We start from the raw sequence: 20,578 nt of genomic DNA on the forward strand, positions 1-20,578 counted from the left end.
TTCTGACCTTATGATGGAAAGAAGGTCATTGATGAAGAAACTGAAGATGGTGGAGCCTAGGACACTATCCTGAAGAGCTCCTGCAGTGATGTCCTGGTCTGAGATGATTGACCTCCAACAACCACAACCATCTTTTTGTGCTATGGTATGACTCCAACCAGTGGAGAATTTTCTTCCTGATTTCTATTCAATTCTGTTAGGGCTACTTCATGCTACACTCAATCATGTGCTGCCTTGATGTCAAGGGTAGTCACTTTCACCTCACCTCTGGAAATAGCTCTTCTGTCCATGTTTGGGCCAAGGTCGCAGGCCTAGAGCCAAATGGCCCTGGTAAAACTCAAACTGAGCATCGGTGAGCAGGTTACTACTGAGAAGTGCCACTTGAGAGCACAGTTGTCGACACCCTCCATCACTTTGCTGATGATCGTGAATAGGCTGATGGAGAAATAATTGGCTCAGCTGGATTTGTTCTTTTGTGGCCAGGACATTCCTGGGTAGATGTCAGCATTATAGCTGTATTGGAACAGCTTGGCTAAGGGTGCAGCTACTTCTAGAGAACAAGTCTTCAGTACTGCAGCCAGATGTTGTTCAGGATCCATAGTCTTTACTGTATCCAGTGTAGTCACCATTTCTTGATACCTTGTGTAGTGGATTGGAATGGTGAATGCTGAGGACCTCAGGTGGAGGCCAAAATGCATCAAATCACTGGGCACTTCTGGCTGAAGATGGATGTAAATACTTCAACCTTGTCTTTTACACTGATGAGCTGGGTTCCACTATTATTGGAGGTGGGGGTGTTTGTGGAGTCTCCTCCTCCAATTAGTTGTTTAATGGTGCACCACCATTCATGACTGGATGTGACAGGACTGGAGAGCTTTGATCTAATCCATTGGTTGTGGGATCACTTAGTTGTGTCTGTGGCAGACTGCTTCCACTGTTTGGCATGCACTAAACTTCCATAGCTCTGTGTAGTTCACCAGGTTGGCATCAGATTTTTAGATATGCCTGGTGCTGCTCCTGGCATGCTCTCCAGACTTCTCATTAAAACCAAGGTTGGCCCCTGGTTGGGTGGCACTTCAAGAATAAGCCTTTGCCAGACCCTGAGCTTACAGTGATTTAATGCAATTCTGCTGTTGCTGTCCCACATGGATGCCCAGTTTTGAGCTGCTAGGTCCCTTCTGAATCTATCCCATTTAACACAGTGCTTATGCCACACAACATGATGGATGGTGTCCTCAGTGTGAGGTCAGAACTTTCTCCTGGCCTGTGCCGTGTTTACTTCCATCACTACAGTCATGGACTTGGACAGGTAAATTGGGCAAGTCAGTTTTTCCTTCTTGTTGTCTCTCTCACCACATTCCACAGGCCCATTCTGGCAGATACGTCCTTCAGAACTCATCCAACTTAACCAGTAGTGGTGCTACTGGGCCACTTTTGGTGGTAGACATTTAAGTCCCACACCCAGAGTATGTTCTGTGCTCTTACTACCCTCAGGGGTGTTCTGCTGAGGGAGGGTGTTCAGAAAATGTCCTGCTGCTTACCACCTAAGACTTCAGACTGCGTGGGGTAGAATCAATACTGAGGTTTCTCAGAGCCACATCCCCGACCATATACCACTGTGTCGCCACTTCTGGCAAGTTTGTTCTGCCGCCGGGACAGTTCATACTCAGGAGGAGTAATGGAGGAGTCTGGGGCCTGATTCAGTGGATATGTCTGTGTCTGGCTGTTGCTTGACCAGCCCGTGGAACAACTCTCACTGTTTTAGCACAAGTTCCCAGATGTTGCTGAGGAGGACTTTGCACGATCACCTGGGCATGATGTGTCTTTGCCGTTTCCAGTGCCTAGATCAGTGCTGTTCATTTTTATTCTTATTCAATGAGGTGACTCCTTTCTTGAGATTTGGTTAAAACTCATACTGAGGTCTACAGCTTATTACATTGGTTTTAGGTGTTTTTGACAACTAACCAAGACATTACAAGGAACTCTTGTCATAATCTGAACTAAGCCCTGGACTGATACTTATCCCATGTCTCTGCAAAAGCTTTTCCTCCCAAAGCTGTGAATCCTTTGCTAACTGCTTGATTTCATTTCCAGTATGGCAGCTTGTATATTCAGCTTTGGATGGGGGTGGCGAGTGCCTGAAATTTGTGGTCTTGTATGTAAAATACTCTCCTGCATGTCCACATTTTGTTTGTTTCTGTTGGGGCTGTACATTAGCTATGGCTAAGTTAAAGCTTTCTCTCCTTCTGAGGCAGAAGCCATGAACTTGAACACAAAATCTAGGCTGGCACTCCAGTGCAGTCCCAAAGGTGTGCTGGAGTTTCAGAGCGGCTCTCAGGTGGAGATGAAAACTCGCATGGTTATTTTGAAGATGCCCATGCAAAGCCCTGAGCCCAGATTTTCACAGAGTAGTGGATACTCCATGCCTTAGCCAAAATGACACCAGGACACCAGATCCAGAAGTCCTGCCCCATCATTTCCATCAGATCCTATTTTCACTGTGGGGAGTGGGGTTGTGATTCACACATGGGGGAAATCAGTGCTGAGTTCAAAGAGACTATTTTTTCTGGAACAAAATCTATTTCCTGCAATTTGTGACTCACAATTTTTGAGAGTAGATGTAAATGTGCCTAAACGTTGGATAGGGTCTGTGGAAATGAAAAGCTGTCAAGTTATTTAAATCCCTTGCTCTTTAATTTTAAAAAAAAGTCAGCTGTACCTGAGTTGAAAATATATCAGTGTTCATTGTTTATTGACTTAAGCCTGAGGGTTATCATTATGGTATTATCATTGCTTGACTGCTTGTATAGCCTGCCATTATCACAGGGGATTGGGTGGAGGGGGGGGGGGGTGGTGGGGGGCGGTGTGGAGGTGGTGTGGGGTGGGGGGGAGGGGGTTAAGGAATGTAAGCTCATAGTTTGAGTAAAAGCTCTTGGAGCTGTCAAAGGGATTAGCTGTCTTTGATGCGGGCTACAGATATAAATGTTTGTTTTTATGAGGGTTAACTACTAGGGGTATTTAACTATATGGAATGAGCTTTTATCCATGAGATTTATTTTATGTAGTGAAATCTTATAGTGAAAAGATACTTAGAATTTTATTTTATTTCATCTCAGTATGGCTCCTAAGGTCTGCCCATGGTGGATACAGCATGAGTTGGCATGGAGGGAGTAAGGGTAATGGATGGAGCAAAGTAGATGAGTGGTCATGAGTTAACATGAGTTGACACTAAGTTGGCATAGGGGCTATAAGTAGACATGAGGGATAGGTAGAGGCCCATTGGTTGGCATTGAGAGTATAAGTGGCCATGGGGGTAGATGAGAGCATGGGTTGGCATACATGCATCGTGGGGAGTGGGTGGGGTGGTGAGGGCTAGAGCTCCGAACTACTTTTATTACAACTGAGTCAAAGTTCCAGAGCATGAAGCACCTTTTACACAGCTCATCTCAGCACTCGGCTGCCACTGTGGCTGCCTCCGAACTCTTTCCGGCTTCCCGACTCCGACACACACCCTCACCCCACACTCCCACCGCACCAGAATGAAAATCCAACCACAGGAGTAAAATCTGGGCACTGCTGTTTACTTATAGCTCAAGTAATATCTAAAAAGAGATTATTTTATGCTTATCACTTTGCTGTTTGTATGATTTTGCTGTGAGCAAATTGGCTGTTGCACGTCCTACAATACAACAGTATCTAAACTCGAAATGCACTTCGTTGGCTATAAAGCTTTTGGAACATCCTAAAGTCATGAAAGCACTGTATAAATGCAAGCTTTTCTATATATTGGGCCTTGGGACATGAAGAGTTAGCTGGACAGGTGGCATTCATGAAATATGTGAGGGTGTATAACCAAAACTTGGAATGTTCCAAAGGCCAGCATCATGGTGTTTGTGGGGGATGTCAAGGAACATGTTGTTTGTGCCAAGTTTATGAGTAAGTTGGTGATTTTTAAAAATTATATTATGTTTATAATCAATTTTATTTTTAGAGGTGTACAGTGGGGAACTATTAACGGCAGTTGTAGACCTGATATGCAGAAAAGGGCTGAAGATCGTTAAATAAATGTATAAGTTTTTCTTTGCCATTACTGCGGTACATTTTTGTCTCAATCCTTGATTCAATGTGAAATTATTTGAAACCATGACAGCCATAGCAAAATAGGAGCAGACAGATTGGAAAGTAATGAATCTTTTACGGCTTCACTAAAAATAAAAAAAGTTTCCATGGTTTTCTCACAAACACAATCCTCAAGTCATAGCAATTCCAGAATATATTACCATACTGTGGCAAAACTCAACATTTCAGCATAAGGCATTGGCATTCCTCCACAGTACAGAGACAAGAATTTTATTCCATACTCTGGATTAATATTGCCGTTTAAATAATGCAGCCTTGGTGGGAGAAAATAATCGAAGTAATTGGCTGTGAATTATTTTCCTGTAATGGATAGATTGTTTTTATAATTAATGGAGATGTTTAGGCCATCCAATTAAATCAGTTTCATATTCAACACATTTACGAGTTCCTGTGTACCACATATAAAGTAGGTTAAGTAGCGGTGAATGTCTGCAGTATGAACCTTAAGCAAAGTGAACACTGCAAACCTTTAATTACAAAAACAGCAAACAGTAAAATCAAATGTAAATCTACTTTTAGCATGAATGTAAGAAGGAATGTTTCTTTGTTTAAAAAAAACTACAGAAATTACATTGTGTGACATAGAATTTACAGCATAGAAACAAGTCATTCGACCAAACAGGTAGGTCCATGCTACTGTTTATGCTCCATTGAGCTTCTTTCCACCTTTCTTCATCTATATTTTTATTCCCTTCTTTATCATGTGTTTATCTACCTTCCCCTTCTATACATTTATACTTTTTACTGCAGCTGCTCTTGTGATAATGAGGTTCCACATTCTAACCACAGTAATGTAGTGGTTATGTTACTGGACTAATAATCCAGACACCAGGGCTAATAATTTAGAGACATAGGCTGAGATTTGGTAGAGCAAGAAAAAACAGTTAGGACCAGTACTCTTATTTCCCAGTTTTACTGGTGTTCCATTTTAAGGTCTACAGGACCAGTTCAGACCAGTATTCTTATTTCCCAGTTTTTACTGTTTTTTTCTTCTGCAGAGGCCCCATGCATGGGCTATGAAGCTGTTGACTGTTTTTGGGAGCCCTGACTGGGTTTTATGCCATCAAACAGCTAATGAGCTGCCATAGGGCCTCCTCTTGCCTTAAAGAGGTGCGGGCTAATAAGCAGAACAGCAGTGGTGGCCACGGTAAGGATTTCACCCAGCTCGGAAAAACAGCATGGATACCAGCCTCAGAGTAAGGTAGGGGTCAGGGTTGCCAGGCCCAGTCAGGCATGTTGGGAGGCTGTCAGTTACAAAACGGCGTCTCTGAAAGAACTCTTCGTAGTCTTCTAAAGGTTCACGGTAAGCCTTTATTAACAAGTAGGACAATTTAAACATGTACAGCAAAGTGTACAGGCTAGGAGCTATCTCCATGCTTAGGTCTTAACCTGTCTCTGCTCAATACCACACTGACCCCGGGTCTGGGTCATGTGCCTTCTTACATTGTTGTCTGGGCGATACTGTATACATTAACCCTGTATGTGCCAGACCCTTATACTACAAGGCAGGCTGGCATTACTGACAAAATGTCACGCTAGTGGGAAGGTGATGGACACTTAATCCCCACCCTCCCTCTCAATTTTTCACCCCGCACCCCCCTCCCCACCCCCACAACCTCCCAGGCCCCACCTTGGAGGCCCGTAAAATTCTGGCCATGGGTTCAAATCCTATCATGAGAACTTCAATAAATGTATGGAATCTAGAAATACAAAACTGGTATCTGTAAATGTCACCATGTGACTGTTGATTTGTCATAAAAATCCAGCTGGGTTCACTAATGCCATTTAGGGAAGGTATTCTGCTGTCCATATCCAGTCTGTTCCATAAGATTCCAGTCCCATGCCAATGTGGTTGTCACTTAACCACCCTCTCATACAAGTCACTCATTTGTATCAAACCACTAATGGTTGAAAAACAAGTTTCACCTTCTAAGGATAACTAGGGATGGACAATAAACGCTGCCTTGTGAGCGACACCCAAACTCTGACAATGTGTAATAGAAAATTTAAATGCCATTACTTCTGAAGTAATCGTTATAAATAAAGATTGTCTCAAAATGACAGGCCAGAGATTGTTGGTTGTGCCAGAGTAGTGGCAAAACAGAATTTAGGCCCATTCCCAACTGTGTTGCAACCAGGGCATATTATTCTATATTGGAATCTTAAGTACACGATGTGCAGGAACCCCACCAGCAAAATATCAGGATCCCAAGACCAGAGCCTGAAATATTCAGTACATTAAGCTGAAATTGAGAAAGAGAGGGCCTCCATTATGCTCTCTCTCTCTTTTCAGGGCCATTCTAGCTGTTTTCACAGACCAACTACCACCTTCCACCAATTGGTTCTGGGGCAGCAATAAAAAGTGTGGGCAAGATGGAAATGACTTAAATCACTGGTATGTTCATTTGGGAAACTCCAGCTCCACTTATCTCAATACTACAAAGTCCTTTACTACCAGAGCTTATTTTTTCAAATGCAATTGGTTTGAACACTAGCTAACTTTGTGCTGCTTCCAACAACTTCCAAATTAGGAGGGGCTGTGCAAGTCTAAAGCAGGTTCACTTTTCACAAAAGCTGATCATTTTCCGTTATCAATCCAAACACTGGAGAACGTTTCACACAAGTGACCTTATTTTGTCCTGTCCACTACAGCCACAATAGAAAAGAGGATTACAATCTTCATTTGATGGCAGTATTGTAATACCTCCAATGAAGTATTGCTGAAAGCAATGTTATAAGGAATTGTCCTGGTGTATCAAATGTGATGCCAACATAGCAGAGTAGATTTCCTTGCTCCCTGAGCAGTAAGTGTCACCAGGATAGAGTATAGAAAGCCATATCTGGTTCCAGCAATGGGTGTGAGAGAATAGTGTGGGCAGAGGTTGCACATTTCTAACAGACTTTATTGGATTTTTCTCCTAATAATTTCAAAGGAAGGAAAATTCATCCTGAAATCCTCCTGCATTGTTTTTCTTTTCTGCATTCCATATAGGTGATGCTTAGTGTTCAGATTAAAACAAAAATCCACCTCATCTTTTCTTTTAAAATGCATTCTTTATTAGGGTAGGCAGATTGATGCCTTTTAATCTAAATAATTGTGGGTCACTGACTTTTCAATTTTGGTTCATCTAAATACTCTTTCTTTAATTTGCTTCTAAACAAATTTGAAGATACAATTACCCACACTTAGTTAAATTGATAAATATAATTTTAATTCATTCTTCCCATGATGGTACAAATCAAGCCTTGCTAAATTCCAAAGCAGCATAAACAGAGTCAAAGTTAGATAGCAACAAAGACAAAAATTTACATTAACTCAGGAAAATTACTTCTATATTATCCACACCTTTCCCAGTTTACAAATTGAACATTTTCACGATATATGGCCCTGCATATTTGTACAAATTATTTGTACTCTGGATTGCCACAGTATGAATTCACCATATCCCTGTTTCTTTGGTCTTTGCAACTGTTTCTAATAGCTTGTTGGTGTAGTAAGGATCAACAATGTACATCTGTTAGACCTAAATTCTGCATTTTCCCACCATGTTCTGATTAATTATGGTATATTTCTCTCAGAATTTGATAAATTGAGAAAAATAATTCAAATTATATTGATTTGGATACCAGATAGATTAACTTGTTGGGTTGAATAATTTTGACAGAAAATACAAGCAATTCTACACAAATAGTCACCTATATACTTTCAAGTAGGATATCCATTGGGGTCTGAAAATTACTAACTAATGAAGTGAGTTCTCAATGTGGAATATCAAAGAACTATGAAAAGTGACCCAATTATGCAGGTCAAGGGATAGTTTTATAGCGAATCAAATAATTTGCTCTGAACCCATCAGTTCTGAAATTATCATCATGTATTCCTTATGGGTCAATTTGCTACTACATCAATAAATGCCAGTGTTATACCACAAATATTTAATTGTGGCAGGAATGCGGCAGTCCCACAAAGATAAGATAATGTTACAGGATTATAATATTCACACACTTTCCTGGATAATAGCAAACCAACAAGGAACAAGCCATTCAGTCCAACTGGCCTATGTTGATGTTTATCCTCCTTTTGCCAAGTTACACCCAATATGGTTTCTGCACTTCTTCCATTATTAAAGCTCTCTATGCTAGCAGTCCTATGATGCACTTTACCTCTGCCAAGCTGTGAGCCAATTATATACTACCTTACAGTCACCTGATTATCAACTTCCTGAACTCAATACAACAGCACTTCCCTTGCCCCTTCTTAATTTTCTCTATTTCATCAGTATCACGTTAAACTTCCCTGTTGCCGTTGCAGTGCATTCACAGTAGTTTTTAAGGTGGTGCAAAGCAGTTTTGGCTTCACAAAGACAACAAACTTGTGTGATGCAAATTGCCTATAAATGCCTGAATTGAGCCCGAAGTGAATTACATGGAACTTGCAGCAAAAAACAAGCCACTCAGTCCACACTCTTGGTGTTTATCCTCCTCAAGAGCCACCTGCTAACCGACTGCTATCCTCCTATTTCATCCTCCCTCATGTCCTTATCTAGCTTCCCCTTAAGTGCATCTTTGCTATTTGCCTGAACCCCTCCTTGTGGTACCACTCTCTGGGAAAATAAGTTTCTCCATTACTGCAGTAAAACTCCTTCCTTCAGGGAGTGTCATTATGCTTCAATCCAGTGACCAATCGTGCCTTGACACCAGGTTTCAGCTGTTTTTTTGCAGTATAACTTCACTTTCATTGCAAAGCAAAGCTACTTGGCAATAATGCTACATTGTATTGCAAATGGATCTTTCAAATCCATTATACCATCCTAAACATCCCTCTTCCAGTCTGTATCTGTGTTGAAATCAGGACCATCATATTATTTCACATACCAATTTATCCTTTTCCAAGGCCTCAAAATTCAAGCAAAAAAAAACTACAGATGCCCACATCCCATAAAGAATAAAGAAAGTCATTGAAAATTGGGAGTAAAAACAGAAAATGCTGGAAACACGCAATAGGTCAGGCATCACCTGTGGAGAGAGAAACAGGTGAACATTGCAGATCAATGACCTTTGGTTCATCAACCTGAAATGTAAACTCCATTTCTCTCTCCACATTTGATGGAAATTTCCTTTGGTTTCTAAAATCAAAAATTGGTATTGGTAAATGATTAATTTCTCTATTTATTTTGTGTTCTCTCCTACTATTTTCAGCCTGTACTTCGTCAAGTAAGATAAACCTTTGATCATACCTCAGCATTCTGATCAAAAATCATAGAAACAATAGAATCACAGAATGGTTACAACACAGAAGGAGGCCATTTGTTCCATTGTGTCTATGCCAGCTTTGTAGGAGAACTTACCTTGTACCGTACACCTGCCATTTCCCTGTAATCCTGCAAATCTTTTCAGATAATTATCCAATTCCCTCTTGAATACCTCAATTGAATCTATCTTCACCACACTCTCAGGCAGTGCATTTCAGATCCCAACCGCTCACTGTGTAAAAAAACTTTTCCTCATGTCACCATTCCTTCTTTTGCAAATCACCTTGAATTGGTGCCCTTTGGTTCTGGATGTTTCCACCAAGGGGAACAGGCTCTCCTCATCTATTCTGTACAGACCCCTCATGAATTTGAACGCTTCTATCATATCTCTTAATCTTCTCTTCTCCATTTTCTCCAATCTACCTATGTAACTGAAGTTCCTCATCCCTGGTACCATTCTCATGAATCTTTTCTGCACCCTCTCAAATGCCTTTACATCTTTGCTAAAGTGCAGTGCCCACAATATGCTCCAGTTGAGTTCAAACCATTGTTTCCATTTTATCATAATTTCCTTGCCTTTATACTCTATGCCCCTATTTATAAAGCCCAGGATCACGGTGGAGGACACTAGTACCACCCCAATAGTAACAAGTAGAGCAGAGGGTATAGAGAAGGAGGAACTTAGAACAATCACCATCACTAGAGAAAAAGTACTGAGCAAACTATTGGGATTAAAGAGTGACAAGTCCCCAGGACCATGGCCTACATCCCAGGGTATTAAAGGAAGTGGCAGTGGAGATAATGGATGCATTGGTAATAATATTCCAAAATTCCCTGGATTCTGGAAAGGTTCCAGTGGATTGGAAAAATGTGAATATTATTCAAAAAGTTGGGGGGGTGGGGGGCGGGGGGCGGTGGAAAGGAGAGGAGGAGAGGGAGGGAGGCAGAAAGTAAGAAACTATAGACCAGTTAGTTTAAAGTCTAATGTTGGGAAATTGTTGGAATCCATTATTAAGGAAGTAGTAATGGGGCATTTGGAAAGAAAAAATGCAATCCATCAGAGTCAGCATGGTTTGATGAAGAGTAAATCATGTTTGACTAATTTGCTGGAGTTCTTTGAAGATGTGACAAGTAAAGCGGATAATGAGGATCCTGTAGATAAGACCATAAGACATAGGAGCAGAAATTATACCATTCAGCCCATCGAGTCTGCTCCACCATTCAATCATGGCTGATAAGTTTCTCAACCCCATTCTCTCGCCTTCTCCCCGTAATCTTTGATCCCCTTGCCAATCAAGAACCTATCTATCTCGGTCTTAAATACACTCATATGTAGCATATCTGGACTTCCAGAAGGCCTTTGATAAGGTGCCGCACAAAAGATTAATACACAAGATAAGATCACACGGAGTTATGGGTATTTTTTAGCTTGGATAGAGGATTGGCTAACCAACAGAAAGCAGGGAGTTGGGATAAATGGGTCTTTTTCTGGATGGCAAACTGTAACTAGTGGGGTGCCACATGGTTCGGTCCTTGGGCCCCAACTGTTCACAATCTATATTAATGACTTGGATTCAGGGATAGAAGGTACTTTAGCTAAATTTACAGATGACACCAAAATAGCTGGGAAAGTAAATTGTAATGAAGAAATAAGAAATTTACAAATGGATATGGACAGGTTAGGTGAGTGGGCCAAAATTTGGCAAATGGAGTTTAACGCGGATAAGTGAGAGGTTATCCATTTTGGTCAGAAGAATAAAAAGGCCACTTATTGGAAGGAAACTTCAGAATGCTTCAGTGCAGAAGGATCTCGGTGTCCTTGTGCACGAATCGCTGAAAGCTAGTATGCAGGTACAGCAGGTAATAAGGAAGGCAAATGGAATTTTGGCATTTATTGTCAAGGAATAAAATATAAAAATAGGGAAGTGTTGTTACACCTATACAAGGCACCTGGAGTACTGTGCACAGTTTTGGTCCCCTTACTTGAGGAAGGATTTAGTTGCATTGGAGGCGGTTCAGAGGAAGTTCACTAGATTGATTCCAGGGATGTGGGGTTTGTATTATGAGGAGAGATTGAGCAGTTTAGACCTATACTCGCTGGAGTTTAGAAGGATGAGAGGAGATCTAATTGAGGTATATAAGATGCTAAAGGGGATAGACAAAGTAGATGTGGAGAGGATGTTTCCCTTTCTTGGGCATTCTAGAATAAGAGGCCATAGTTTTAGGCTAAGGGCTGGTAGATTTAAATCAGAGTTGAGGAGGAATTACGTTTCTCAAAGGGTCGTGAATCTGTGGAACTCACTACCTCACAGTGCAGTGGATGCCGGGACACTGAATAAATTTAAGGAGGAGATAGACAGATTTTTAATTAGTAATGGGTGTAAAAGTTATGGGGAGAGGGCGGGAAATTGGAGTTGAGGCCGAAATGAGATCAGCCATGATCGTAATGAATAGCAGGGCAGGCTCGAGAGGCTGAATTGCCTACTCCTGCTCCTAGTTCTTAAGTTCTTATGTATGTTTTATCAACCACTTTTTCAGCCTGCCCTGCCACCTTCAATGTTTTGTGCACATTTACCCACAGGTCCTTCTGCTCCCGTATCCCTTTTAGAATTATGCCCTTTATTTTCTCTTTCTCGTTCCTCGTTCTTTCCTCATTCTTCCAAACAAATATAATCACTTGACACTTCTCTGCATTAAATTTCATCTGCCGCTTGCCCACCTATACCACTGGACTATGTGTCCTTTTGTAGTTTAAAACTACCCTCCTCATATTTCAGAATACTTCCAAGTTTTGTGTCATTCACAATTTGAAATTATGCCCTGACCACCCAAATCTAGGTCATTAATGTGTCTGGAAAAGCAGAGGTTGTACTACCAACCCCTGGAGATCCCATATAAATTTTCCTTCAGTCTGAAAAACAACCATTCACTCCTACTCTCTGTTTCCTGTCACTCAGCCAATCTCAATTCCATGAGCTCTAACTTTGTTCACAAGTCTGTTTGGCTCTTTATCAAATGCCTTTTGGAAGTCCATGTATACCACAGCAACTGCGTTACCTTCTTCAATCCTCTCCGTTACCTCATCAAAAAGCTCAAGCAAGTTAGTTTAATATGATTTTTGCCTATGTTGGTTTTCCTTAATTAATTCTCATTTGCTCAAGTGACTATTATTTTGTCCCAGACTGTCTCTTCTAAGAGCTTCTGCAATACCAAGGTTAAACTGACTGCCCTTTAGTTGCTGGGTTTATCCTTACACCCTTTTTTTAAATAAAGATTTAAATAAGATTTAATAACATTTGCAATTCTCTGGTGCCCTGGCACCACCCTATATTTAAAGAAGATTGAAAAGTCATGGCCAGTGCCCCCGCAGTTTCCACCATTACTTTCCTCAGTATCCTTGAATGCATCTCACCCGGTCGTGGTGCCTTATCAATTTTAAGAACAGTCAAGCTTCCCCACTTTATCAATTTTTAGTCCATCCAGTATCTTAGTTTCCTCTCCTATCACTATGACTCAGACAGCATCTTCTTCCATGATAAAGGCAGATATGTAGTACTCATGCCCCCTGCCTCTGTGTATATACTTTTTAGATCCATAGGCCCCGTTCTTTCTTTTACCACCTTTTTACTATTTATCGAAGACTTCTTGACACCATTTCATGTCAGCTGCCAGTCTCTTCTCATACTCTCCTTGCTTCTCTTACTTGTTTTTTCACTTTCCCCCGAACCTCTGGTATTGAGTTTGGTTCTCAATTGTGTTATCTACCTGACATCCACCATATATATCCTTTCTCTGCTTCATCTTGTTCTGTATATCTTGTGCCATTCAGGGATCACTGAATTTGTTTGCTGCACCTTTCCCCAAATGGGAATGTACCTTGATTGCACCCAAACTATTGCCTCTTTAAAAGGGGGAGGTGATGGTGTATTGGTGTTGTTGCTGGACTATTATTCCCTTGACCCAGGTAATGCTCTGGGGACTTGAGTTTGAATGGGGGAGGTGATGGTGTAGTGGTGTTGTTGCTGGACTATTATTCCCTAGACCCAGGTAATGCTCTGGGGACTTGAGTTTGAATCCCACCATGGCAGATGGTGAAATTTGAATCCAATAAAAACCTGGAATAAAAAGTCTAATGATGACCATAAAACCATTGCCAATTGTTGTAAAAACCTATCTGGTTCACTGATGTCCTTTAGGGGAGGAAATCTGCCACCCTTACCTGGTCTGGCCTACGCGTGACTCCAGACCCACAACAATGTGGTTGACTCTTAAATGCCCTCTGAGCAAGGGCAGTTAGGGATGGGCAATAAATGCTGGCCTAGGCAGCGAAGCCCACATCCCATGAACAAATCTAAAAAGCAGCCCGTTTTGTTACAATTTTGCTGGCCAATCTTTGATTCCATTTTATCTAGGCCAGTTCCCGTCATATCTCATTGAAGCTGGCCTTCCCCCAATTAACTATTTTTATCCTAGATTGTTCTTTGTTCTTTTCTATGGCCAACCTAAACCTTATGCTGCTATGATAACTGTCCCCTAAAAGTATTTTTTTGGATACTTGATTCATTTGACCCACCTCATTCCCCAGAACCAAATCCGTCCTTTGTTGGACTGAAAACAGACTGGTGTAGAAAATTCTCCTGAATAGAATCTAGAAACCTTTGACCCTCTCTGCCCTTTACACTATTACTATCCCAGCCTATATTTAGATAAAATCCACCATTATAACTTCTCGATAATCCTTACACCTCTTTGCAATTTCCTTGCAAATTTATTCCTCTATCTTTCCCACTAGTTGGTGGTCTATTTAATGTACCCAGTAGTATATTGTTCCTTAGTTCCAGCCAAATAGATTCTGTCCTTGACTATCCTGGGACATCCTCACTCTCCCATACTGTAATGCTCTCTTTGATTAAATATTGCTATCCCTCCTCCTTCCTTTCTTTCCCTAGCTTTCCTGAATACGTGTCACCAGTAATATTTTGCCTAGTTCTGTCCTTTTTTTGAGCAGGTTGTTGTTATTACCATGACATCATATTTGCGCCTACAGCTCAACAATCTAATTTACCAGACTCTGTACATTCATATACATACACAGAAAACCTAATTTAGACCTTATTGCATTCCCTCTTACTCTGAACCCACCTAATATCTGACTATTTCCTACTCTAGTGTTACCTGACTTTCGCAGTTTTCTGCAAGTTTCGGTTTTCCCCTCTAATATTACCTCTGGTTTCCACATCCCCGCAAAGACAACTAAAAATTAAACTTGACATAACTGTTTGATAGAGAAACAAATTAATCACTGTAACAAAGTCCTACCTTCTTCAGTTTGATTTAATATATGTAGATCACAATTTGCCTTTTCTGCAAAAAGAAGGTATATCTGTTCTTCTTTGGTAATAACATCATCAGCATTAATCTGGAAAGAATGCAACATTTTCAAGAGATAATTGTATAACATGGGAATTTCAAATGACATTAAAATGATACTGGGAATGAATTAGAAGGCTCCATTATAATTGGAACTTCATACTAAAATGGGAAAATTAGTTGTGAACATTACTTGAGTCCTGACAACAGATTACAACTTTGAACTAGTTCCATGTTTGTGCTGAAAAGCCAGCAAATATGTTTTGTAATTAAAACTGTATCATACAACTTCTGATCATCTGCTGGTAACATCAGTACTTTCTGAACATAAAGTTTTGAATAAATTATGATTTCTCAGCCTAAAATATAATGCTAAGTTGCATGAGAGGTTTTGGTTCCTTGACCCTGCACTGGAAGATAACAAAATTTTAAATTGCTGAAAAAAGGATTTTTTTTTGTCGCAGTATTTCGCCTTGCATTCATCAGGACAATTCACAAGAATACAAAATGTAAAGGGAACAACAATTCGTACAGTATGAGAAGAGAGTGCTGATTGGTTGGCAAGTGGACTCTGATTGGTAGAGGTATTGCCATGGAAAATGCACCAGTTGATGGTGACTGGCAGTTAATTGCCAAACATTGTTTGAAATTTAAACCGGGCAGCTTGACTCTGATTGGTCAAGGCATTGCCCCGAGGAATGAACCAGTGAATGATTATCACTTATTTTGTTTAGCTGAAACGGGCACAATGAGTGTACATGTTCATTTTGTTTGCAAAGAACAGGGCCCTGTGTACTAATACATGTAGCTTCCAGTACATGTAAGTACGCCACACTGCAAGCCTGACTGACTATCTTAAACTGGTTGTCAGTACAATTCTTAGTGTACTGAGGATTATTTAGCAAATGTTGTCAATCGCAGAATCACAGCTAATGATGGACACTGTGTTTTGAGTTTTGCACGCATAGGCTGGTTGGGTACGGTCTGCATCTTGCCCGTTGCGAACGTTGGAAGAAACATGCTGTTTGATACGATCTGCCAATCTTTGGGATGTACGGCCTACATACCTTGCATCACACTGACACTGAAATTCATACACCATACTCATTTGTGTGATAGTCAAAACGTCTTTTTGACTGAATGGCAGCATCCTGTTAGTGGTGAACACCATTCGTGTTGCTATTGCATAGGAGCAGCGTGAAATAGCTAGCTTCACCTGTTACTCAAATTTCTGAGATACCTTGCCCTTCCAGGGTAATCTGAGGTAGACTGAGCACTTTTCAGGGCCAGAAGTGATGGCCCTATGCAGCACGAAATGATCTGATCAGGGTAGCTATTACCCCACAGGATGTTTTTGATGTGCCCCATTTCAGTATCAAGCTTGCATGGTGAGCATATGGCTCAGGACCTATTTACAAGGCTTCCAATAAAGCCAGTCTTATAATATGTGGAATTGTAAGAATCCCAGTGTGCATATTGACCAATGAAGGGAGGCTTGTGGTAGACCATAGTAGAGAACCCCCAGCAGGTTTCCCAACTAGTATGTCAAGGAAAGGGAGTTCATTTAATTGCTCCATTTCAAAGGTGAATTTGAGCGCATGATGGAGCCCATTCAAAATTATTACATGCAGCTGCAGACCTAAATATTGCAAACATATCATCCACATATCAGAAATATGCAAGGGGTAGGAGGTGTCATTCCATTAAAATCAACATATAGTTCATACCATTCCATAGATTCCATAAGTCCACTTGCCAACCAATCATCACTCTCTTCTCATACAGTATAAATTGTTGTCCCCTTTGCATTTGGTATTCTTGCGAATTGTCTGGATGAGTGCAAGATGCAAAGCTTTGCTGAAAAAAATCTCTTTTTTCAGCAATACTCAAGTTCTGTACTACAAAACTTCAATTACTTACTGAGTCTTGTTCATCTAGTATTTTTTTTTAGCTTACAAATGCAAAGATCTTTTCAGGAATCAAGCAGGATTTTTCACCAGTGTGCAGACATCAGTGCCATCTGTCCTACCATATTGTCACTGTACATTTCCCCTCCTGGGGAGTGAGAAATTAGTCACTGAAAAACAGATTATTCAACCAGACAGAATGTAATGGATAATGTTTTTGTTTCATTAGCATTTTGGAACATCTTACTTTTCTCTACTTAGTGATAAGTTCTTTTTAAATTTTGTTCATGCCAGGTTAGTAACATATAAGGATGGCATGGGTTGGAATCACTTATTTACTTTCTACCTTTTCTTTCCAAAACTGTGCGAATCACCTTGACAGCATCCCTAAAGGTCCAAACAAGATTGAGAACTCAACATGTGGGGGTTCTCAGTTAATCTCTTCTCAGTAAAATAAAATAAGTAAATATAAACCACTTTATCACATACTTTTTTAAAGCTCTTGCCAATTTTCTCTTCTCCCCTTGTCTGCTGAAGCCATTGATTTCTGTATTTTTTTATTTGTTCCTGATATAATTGTCGCTGATGAAGCCAGTCTTTATTGTTTGTTCCTAATTGCACTCGAGAAGGTGGTGGTGAGTCGCCTTCATGCACCTCTGCAGTCTATGTGGTGTAGGTATAACCACATTGCTGTAGTTCCAGGATGTTGACCCAACTTGACAAAAATCAAAGCTCTGCCAATGCTGGGGAAATCTCTAAATGAAACAGAGAATTCCAGAAAAACTCAGTCTGGTAGTATTTGTGGAGCAAGAAACAGAAATGTTTCAAGTTGATGATCTTTCATCCGGACTGGAAAAAGTTAGAAATGTAATAAGTTTTTGGCAAATATAGAGACAGGAAAAGTTGGGAAGGAAGAAAACAACAAGGGATGTTGGGGTGAAAGACTACCCCCTCTGTGATGGGGTAGTAGTTAGAGGACAAAAGGGATGATGGTGAAAGACAAAAGGAAATAGCAATGGGACAAGTAAAGAAACAAAAGATGTGTCTCGAGGAGGTGTAAATGGGATGAGCAGAAACATCACCATCAGCTGTCACCCAAAAAAAGAATGGGGGCAGAAGCCATTACCTGAGATTTAACTCAATGTTGAGCCCAAAAGGCTGTAAAGTGCCTGAATGAAAAATAAGGTGCTTTTCCTCGATATTCCACTGAATTTCATTAGAACAGTGTAGGAGGTCAACAACTGAGCGGTCAAAGCAGGAATGGGGCAAAGAACGAAAACTACAGGTAACTGGAAGCTCAGGGTCACGCTTGTGGACTGAATGGAGGTGCACCACAAAGCAGTCACCCAGTCTGTCTTTGGTTTCCCCAATGTACAGGAAACTGCATTATGAGCAGTGAATACAGTATACTAAATTGAAATCAGTTCAAATAAATCACTGTTTCAGCTGGAAGAAGTGTTTGGGACCTTGGACAATAGGAAAAGAGGAGGAAAAAAAGCAGGTGTTGCATCTTCTGTACTTCCATGGGGTGATGTTATGGGAAGGGGAGGGGTGTTGGGGGTGATTGAAGAGTTGACTGAGGTGTCGAGGAGATGTCAATCTCCGGAATGCTAAAAGTGGATGGGAGGGCAGATGCGCTTGGTCTTCGATAGTGGCACCAAGCTGGAGGAGGTGGAAATAGCGGAGGCTGGAGGGGGGGATGGGGGGAAGGTGAGGACATGGATTAACATCATGATCTAGAGAGGGAGGGAAAGGTGAGAGCAAACCATCTGTTCCATTTCCTGCACTTTTGCTCTCACCCTTCCCCACCCCTCCTCAGAAACACTGCCCTCAACTTCTGCTTAACTAGCCTACATATTCAACGAATCATCCTCTGACATTTCTGCCACCAATAAACACATCTTCCCCTCCCTTTTCAACATTCTGACGGAATTGTACCCTCTGTGACACCCTGGTCAACTTCTTAATCGCTCCCAACACTCTTTCCCATGGCATTCCCCATGGAAGCACAGCAGATGCAACACCTGCTTTTTTAAAAATCTCCATCTTCTCTCACGCCCAGGTCCCCAAATTCTCCTTCCAGGTGAAACTTGTAATTATTTCAATTTAGTACATTATATTCACTGCTCACGATGTGGCCTTCCCTACACTGGGAAGACAAAATGTCAGTTGGATGATCACTTTGTGAAACACTTCCTTACAGTGCAAAATCATGATGCCAAGTTTCCAGTCGTCTGCCATTTTAATTGTCTGCCCACTTCCACTCTGAACTCTTTGTCCTCAGCCTCCTTCATTGGAACAATGAAGCTCAGTGTAAGCTTGAGGAAGAGTGCCTCATCTTTTGATTAGGCACTTTGCAACGTTTCAGACTCAACATCTAGTCCAACATAACCTCTGTGCCCATTTATTTTGGACAGCGATTTTTGGTAATGATTCTGTTGTTTCCCATATACACTTGCTCGCTACACATCTTTTGTTTCTTTACTTGGCCCATTACTTTTGCCTTGCACTATCATCCCTCTTGTTATTAAATTTATCCTGCCTTCTACCCTTTCACAAATGTCCCCTTTTATTCGTTCCTTCCCTCACCTGCTTCCCTGCTTTTGTACTTGCTTAAAATTGATTGCACCTTTAACCTTTTCTAGTTCTCATGAAAGTCATTGACCTAAAACATTAACTTTGTTTCTCGCTCTTCACAGATGCTGCCTGGCCTGCTGAGAATTTCCAGCATTTCTGATTTTTGCTTGGGTGTGGAACCACAGTTGCCAGGGGTCCTCCAATACCTCACCTTAGTGACCATTGGTCATGTACGAATGTTGATAGACTAATCAAGCACAAGCAAGGTCAGAATCAAGCTCAATTCTGCCTATGCCCAGGTGACTTCCAACAAATGTCGTTGATTACAATCATGACCAGAATCCTGACTGAGTCATAATCTCCCTGAACCAGGCTGTTGAGGTAATTGCAAAATCCTTCCATTGCTACACCAAAGAGCACATAATTCAGCCCAAATTGAGGATCAAATTTGGGATTTTTAAAATTCATTCATGGGATGTAGATGTCGCTGGCTAGGCCAGCATTTATTGCCCATCCCTAATTGCCCTTGAGAAGGTGGCGGTGAGCTGCCATCTTGAATCGCTGTAGTCCATGTGGAGGAGGCACACCTACAGTGCTGCTAGGGAGGGAGTTCCAGGCTTTTGACCCAGCAACAGTAAAGAAATGGCAATATATTTCCAAGTCAGGATGGTGAGTGGCTTGGAAGGGAACTTCCAGGTGGTGGTGTTCCCATGTGTCTGCTGTCCTTGTCCTTCTAGATGGTAGTGATCGTGGGTTTGGAAGGTCCTCTCTAAGGAGCCTTGGGGAGTTCCCGCAGTGCATCTTGTAGATGGTAAACACTGCTGCCTCTGTGCATCGGTGGTGGAGGGAGCGAATATTTGTGGATGGGGTGCCAATCTAGCGGCTGCTTTGTCCTGGATAGTGTCAAGCTTCCTGAGTTTTGTAGGAGCTACACTCACCCAGGCAAGTGGAGAGTATTCCATCACACTCCTGACCCGTGCCTTGTAGATGGTGAACAGGCTTTGGGGAGTCAGGTGATGAGCTACTCACTGCAGGATTTCTAGCCTCTGATCTGCTTTTGCAGCCACAGTATTTATATGGCTAGTTCAGTTCAGTTTCTGGTCAATGGTGACCCCCAGGATGTTGATAGTGGGGCATTCAGCAAAGGTAATGTCATTCAATGCCAAGGGGCAAAAGTTAGATACTCTCTTGTTGGAGATGGTCATTGCCTGAGTTTTTTGCCTACTCCCGATAACCTTTCAACCCCTTATTAATTAAGAATCCATCTAGCTCTGTCTTAAAAATATTCAAAGACTCTGCTTCCACTGCCTTTTGTGGAAGAGAGTTCTAAAG

At 41.3% G+C, this 20,578-nt stretch overlaps 1 protein-coding gene across 1 annotated transcript in view; it reads right to left on the reverse strand.

Annotated features, from left to right (window-relative positions):
- Window positions 1-20,578, reverse strand: part of LOC121284854 (parathyroid hormone 2 receptor-like) — a 205,272-nt gene that overhangs the window by 146,317 nt on the left and 38,377 nt on the right. The window contains exon 2 of the mRNA XM_041200675.1: window positions 14,712-14,811. Coding sequence (XP_041056609.1) covers window positions 14,712-14,811 — 100 coding nt within the window. The remainder of the gene's footprint in view (window positions 1-14,711; window positions 14,812-20,578) is intronic.

This window comes from Carcharodon carcharias, chromosome 12 (assembly GCF_017639515.1).
Source record: "Carcharodon carcharias isolate sCarCar2 chromosome 12, sCarCar2.pri, whole genome shotgun sequence".
NCBI classification, from domain to species: domain Eukaryota; kingdom Metazoa; phylum Chordata; class Chondrichthyes; order Lamniformes; family Lamnidae; genus Carcharodon; species Carcharodon carcharias.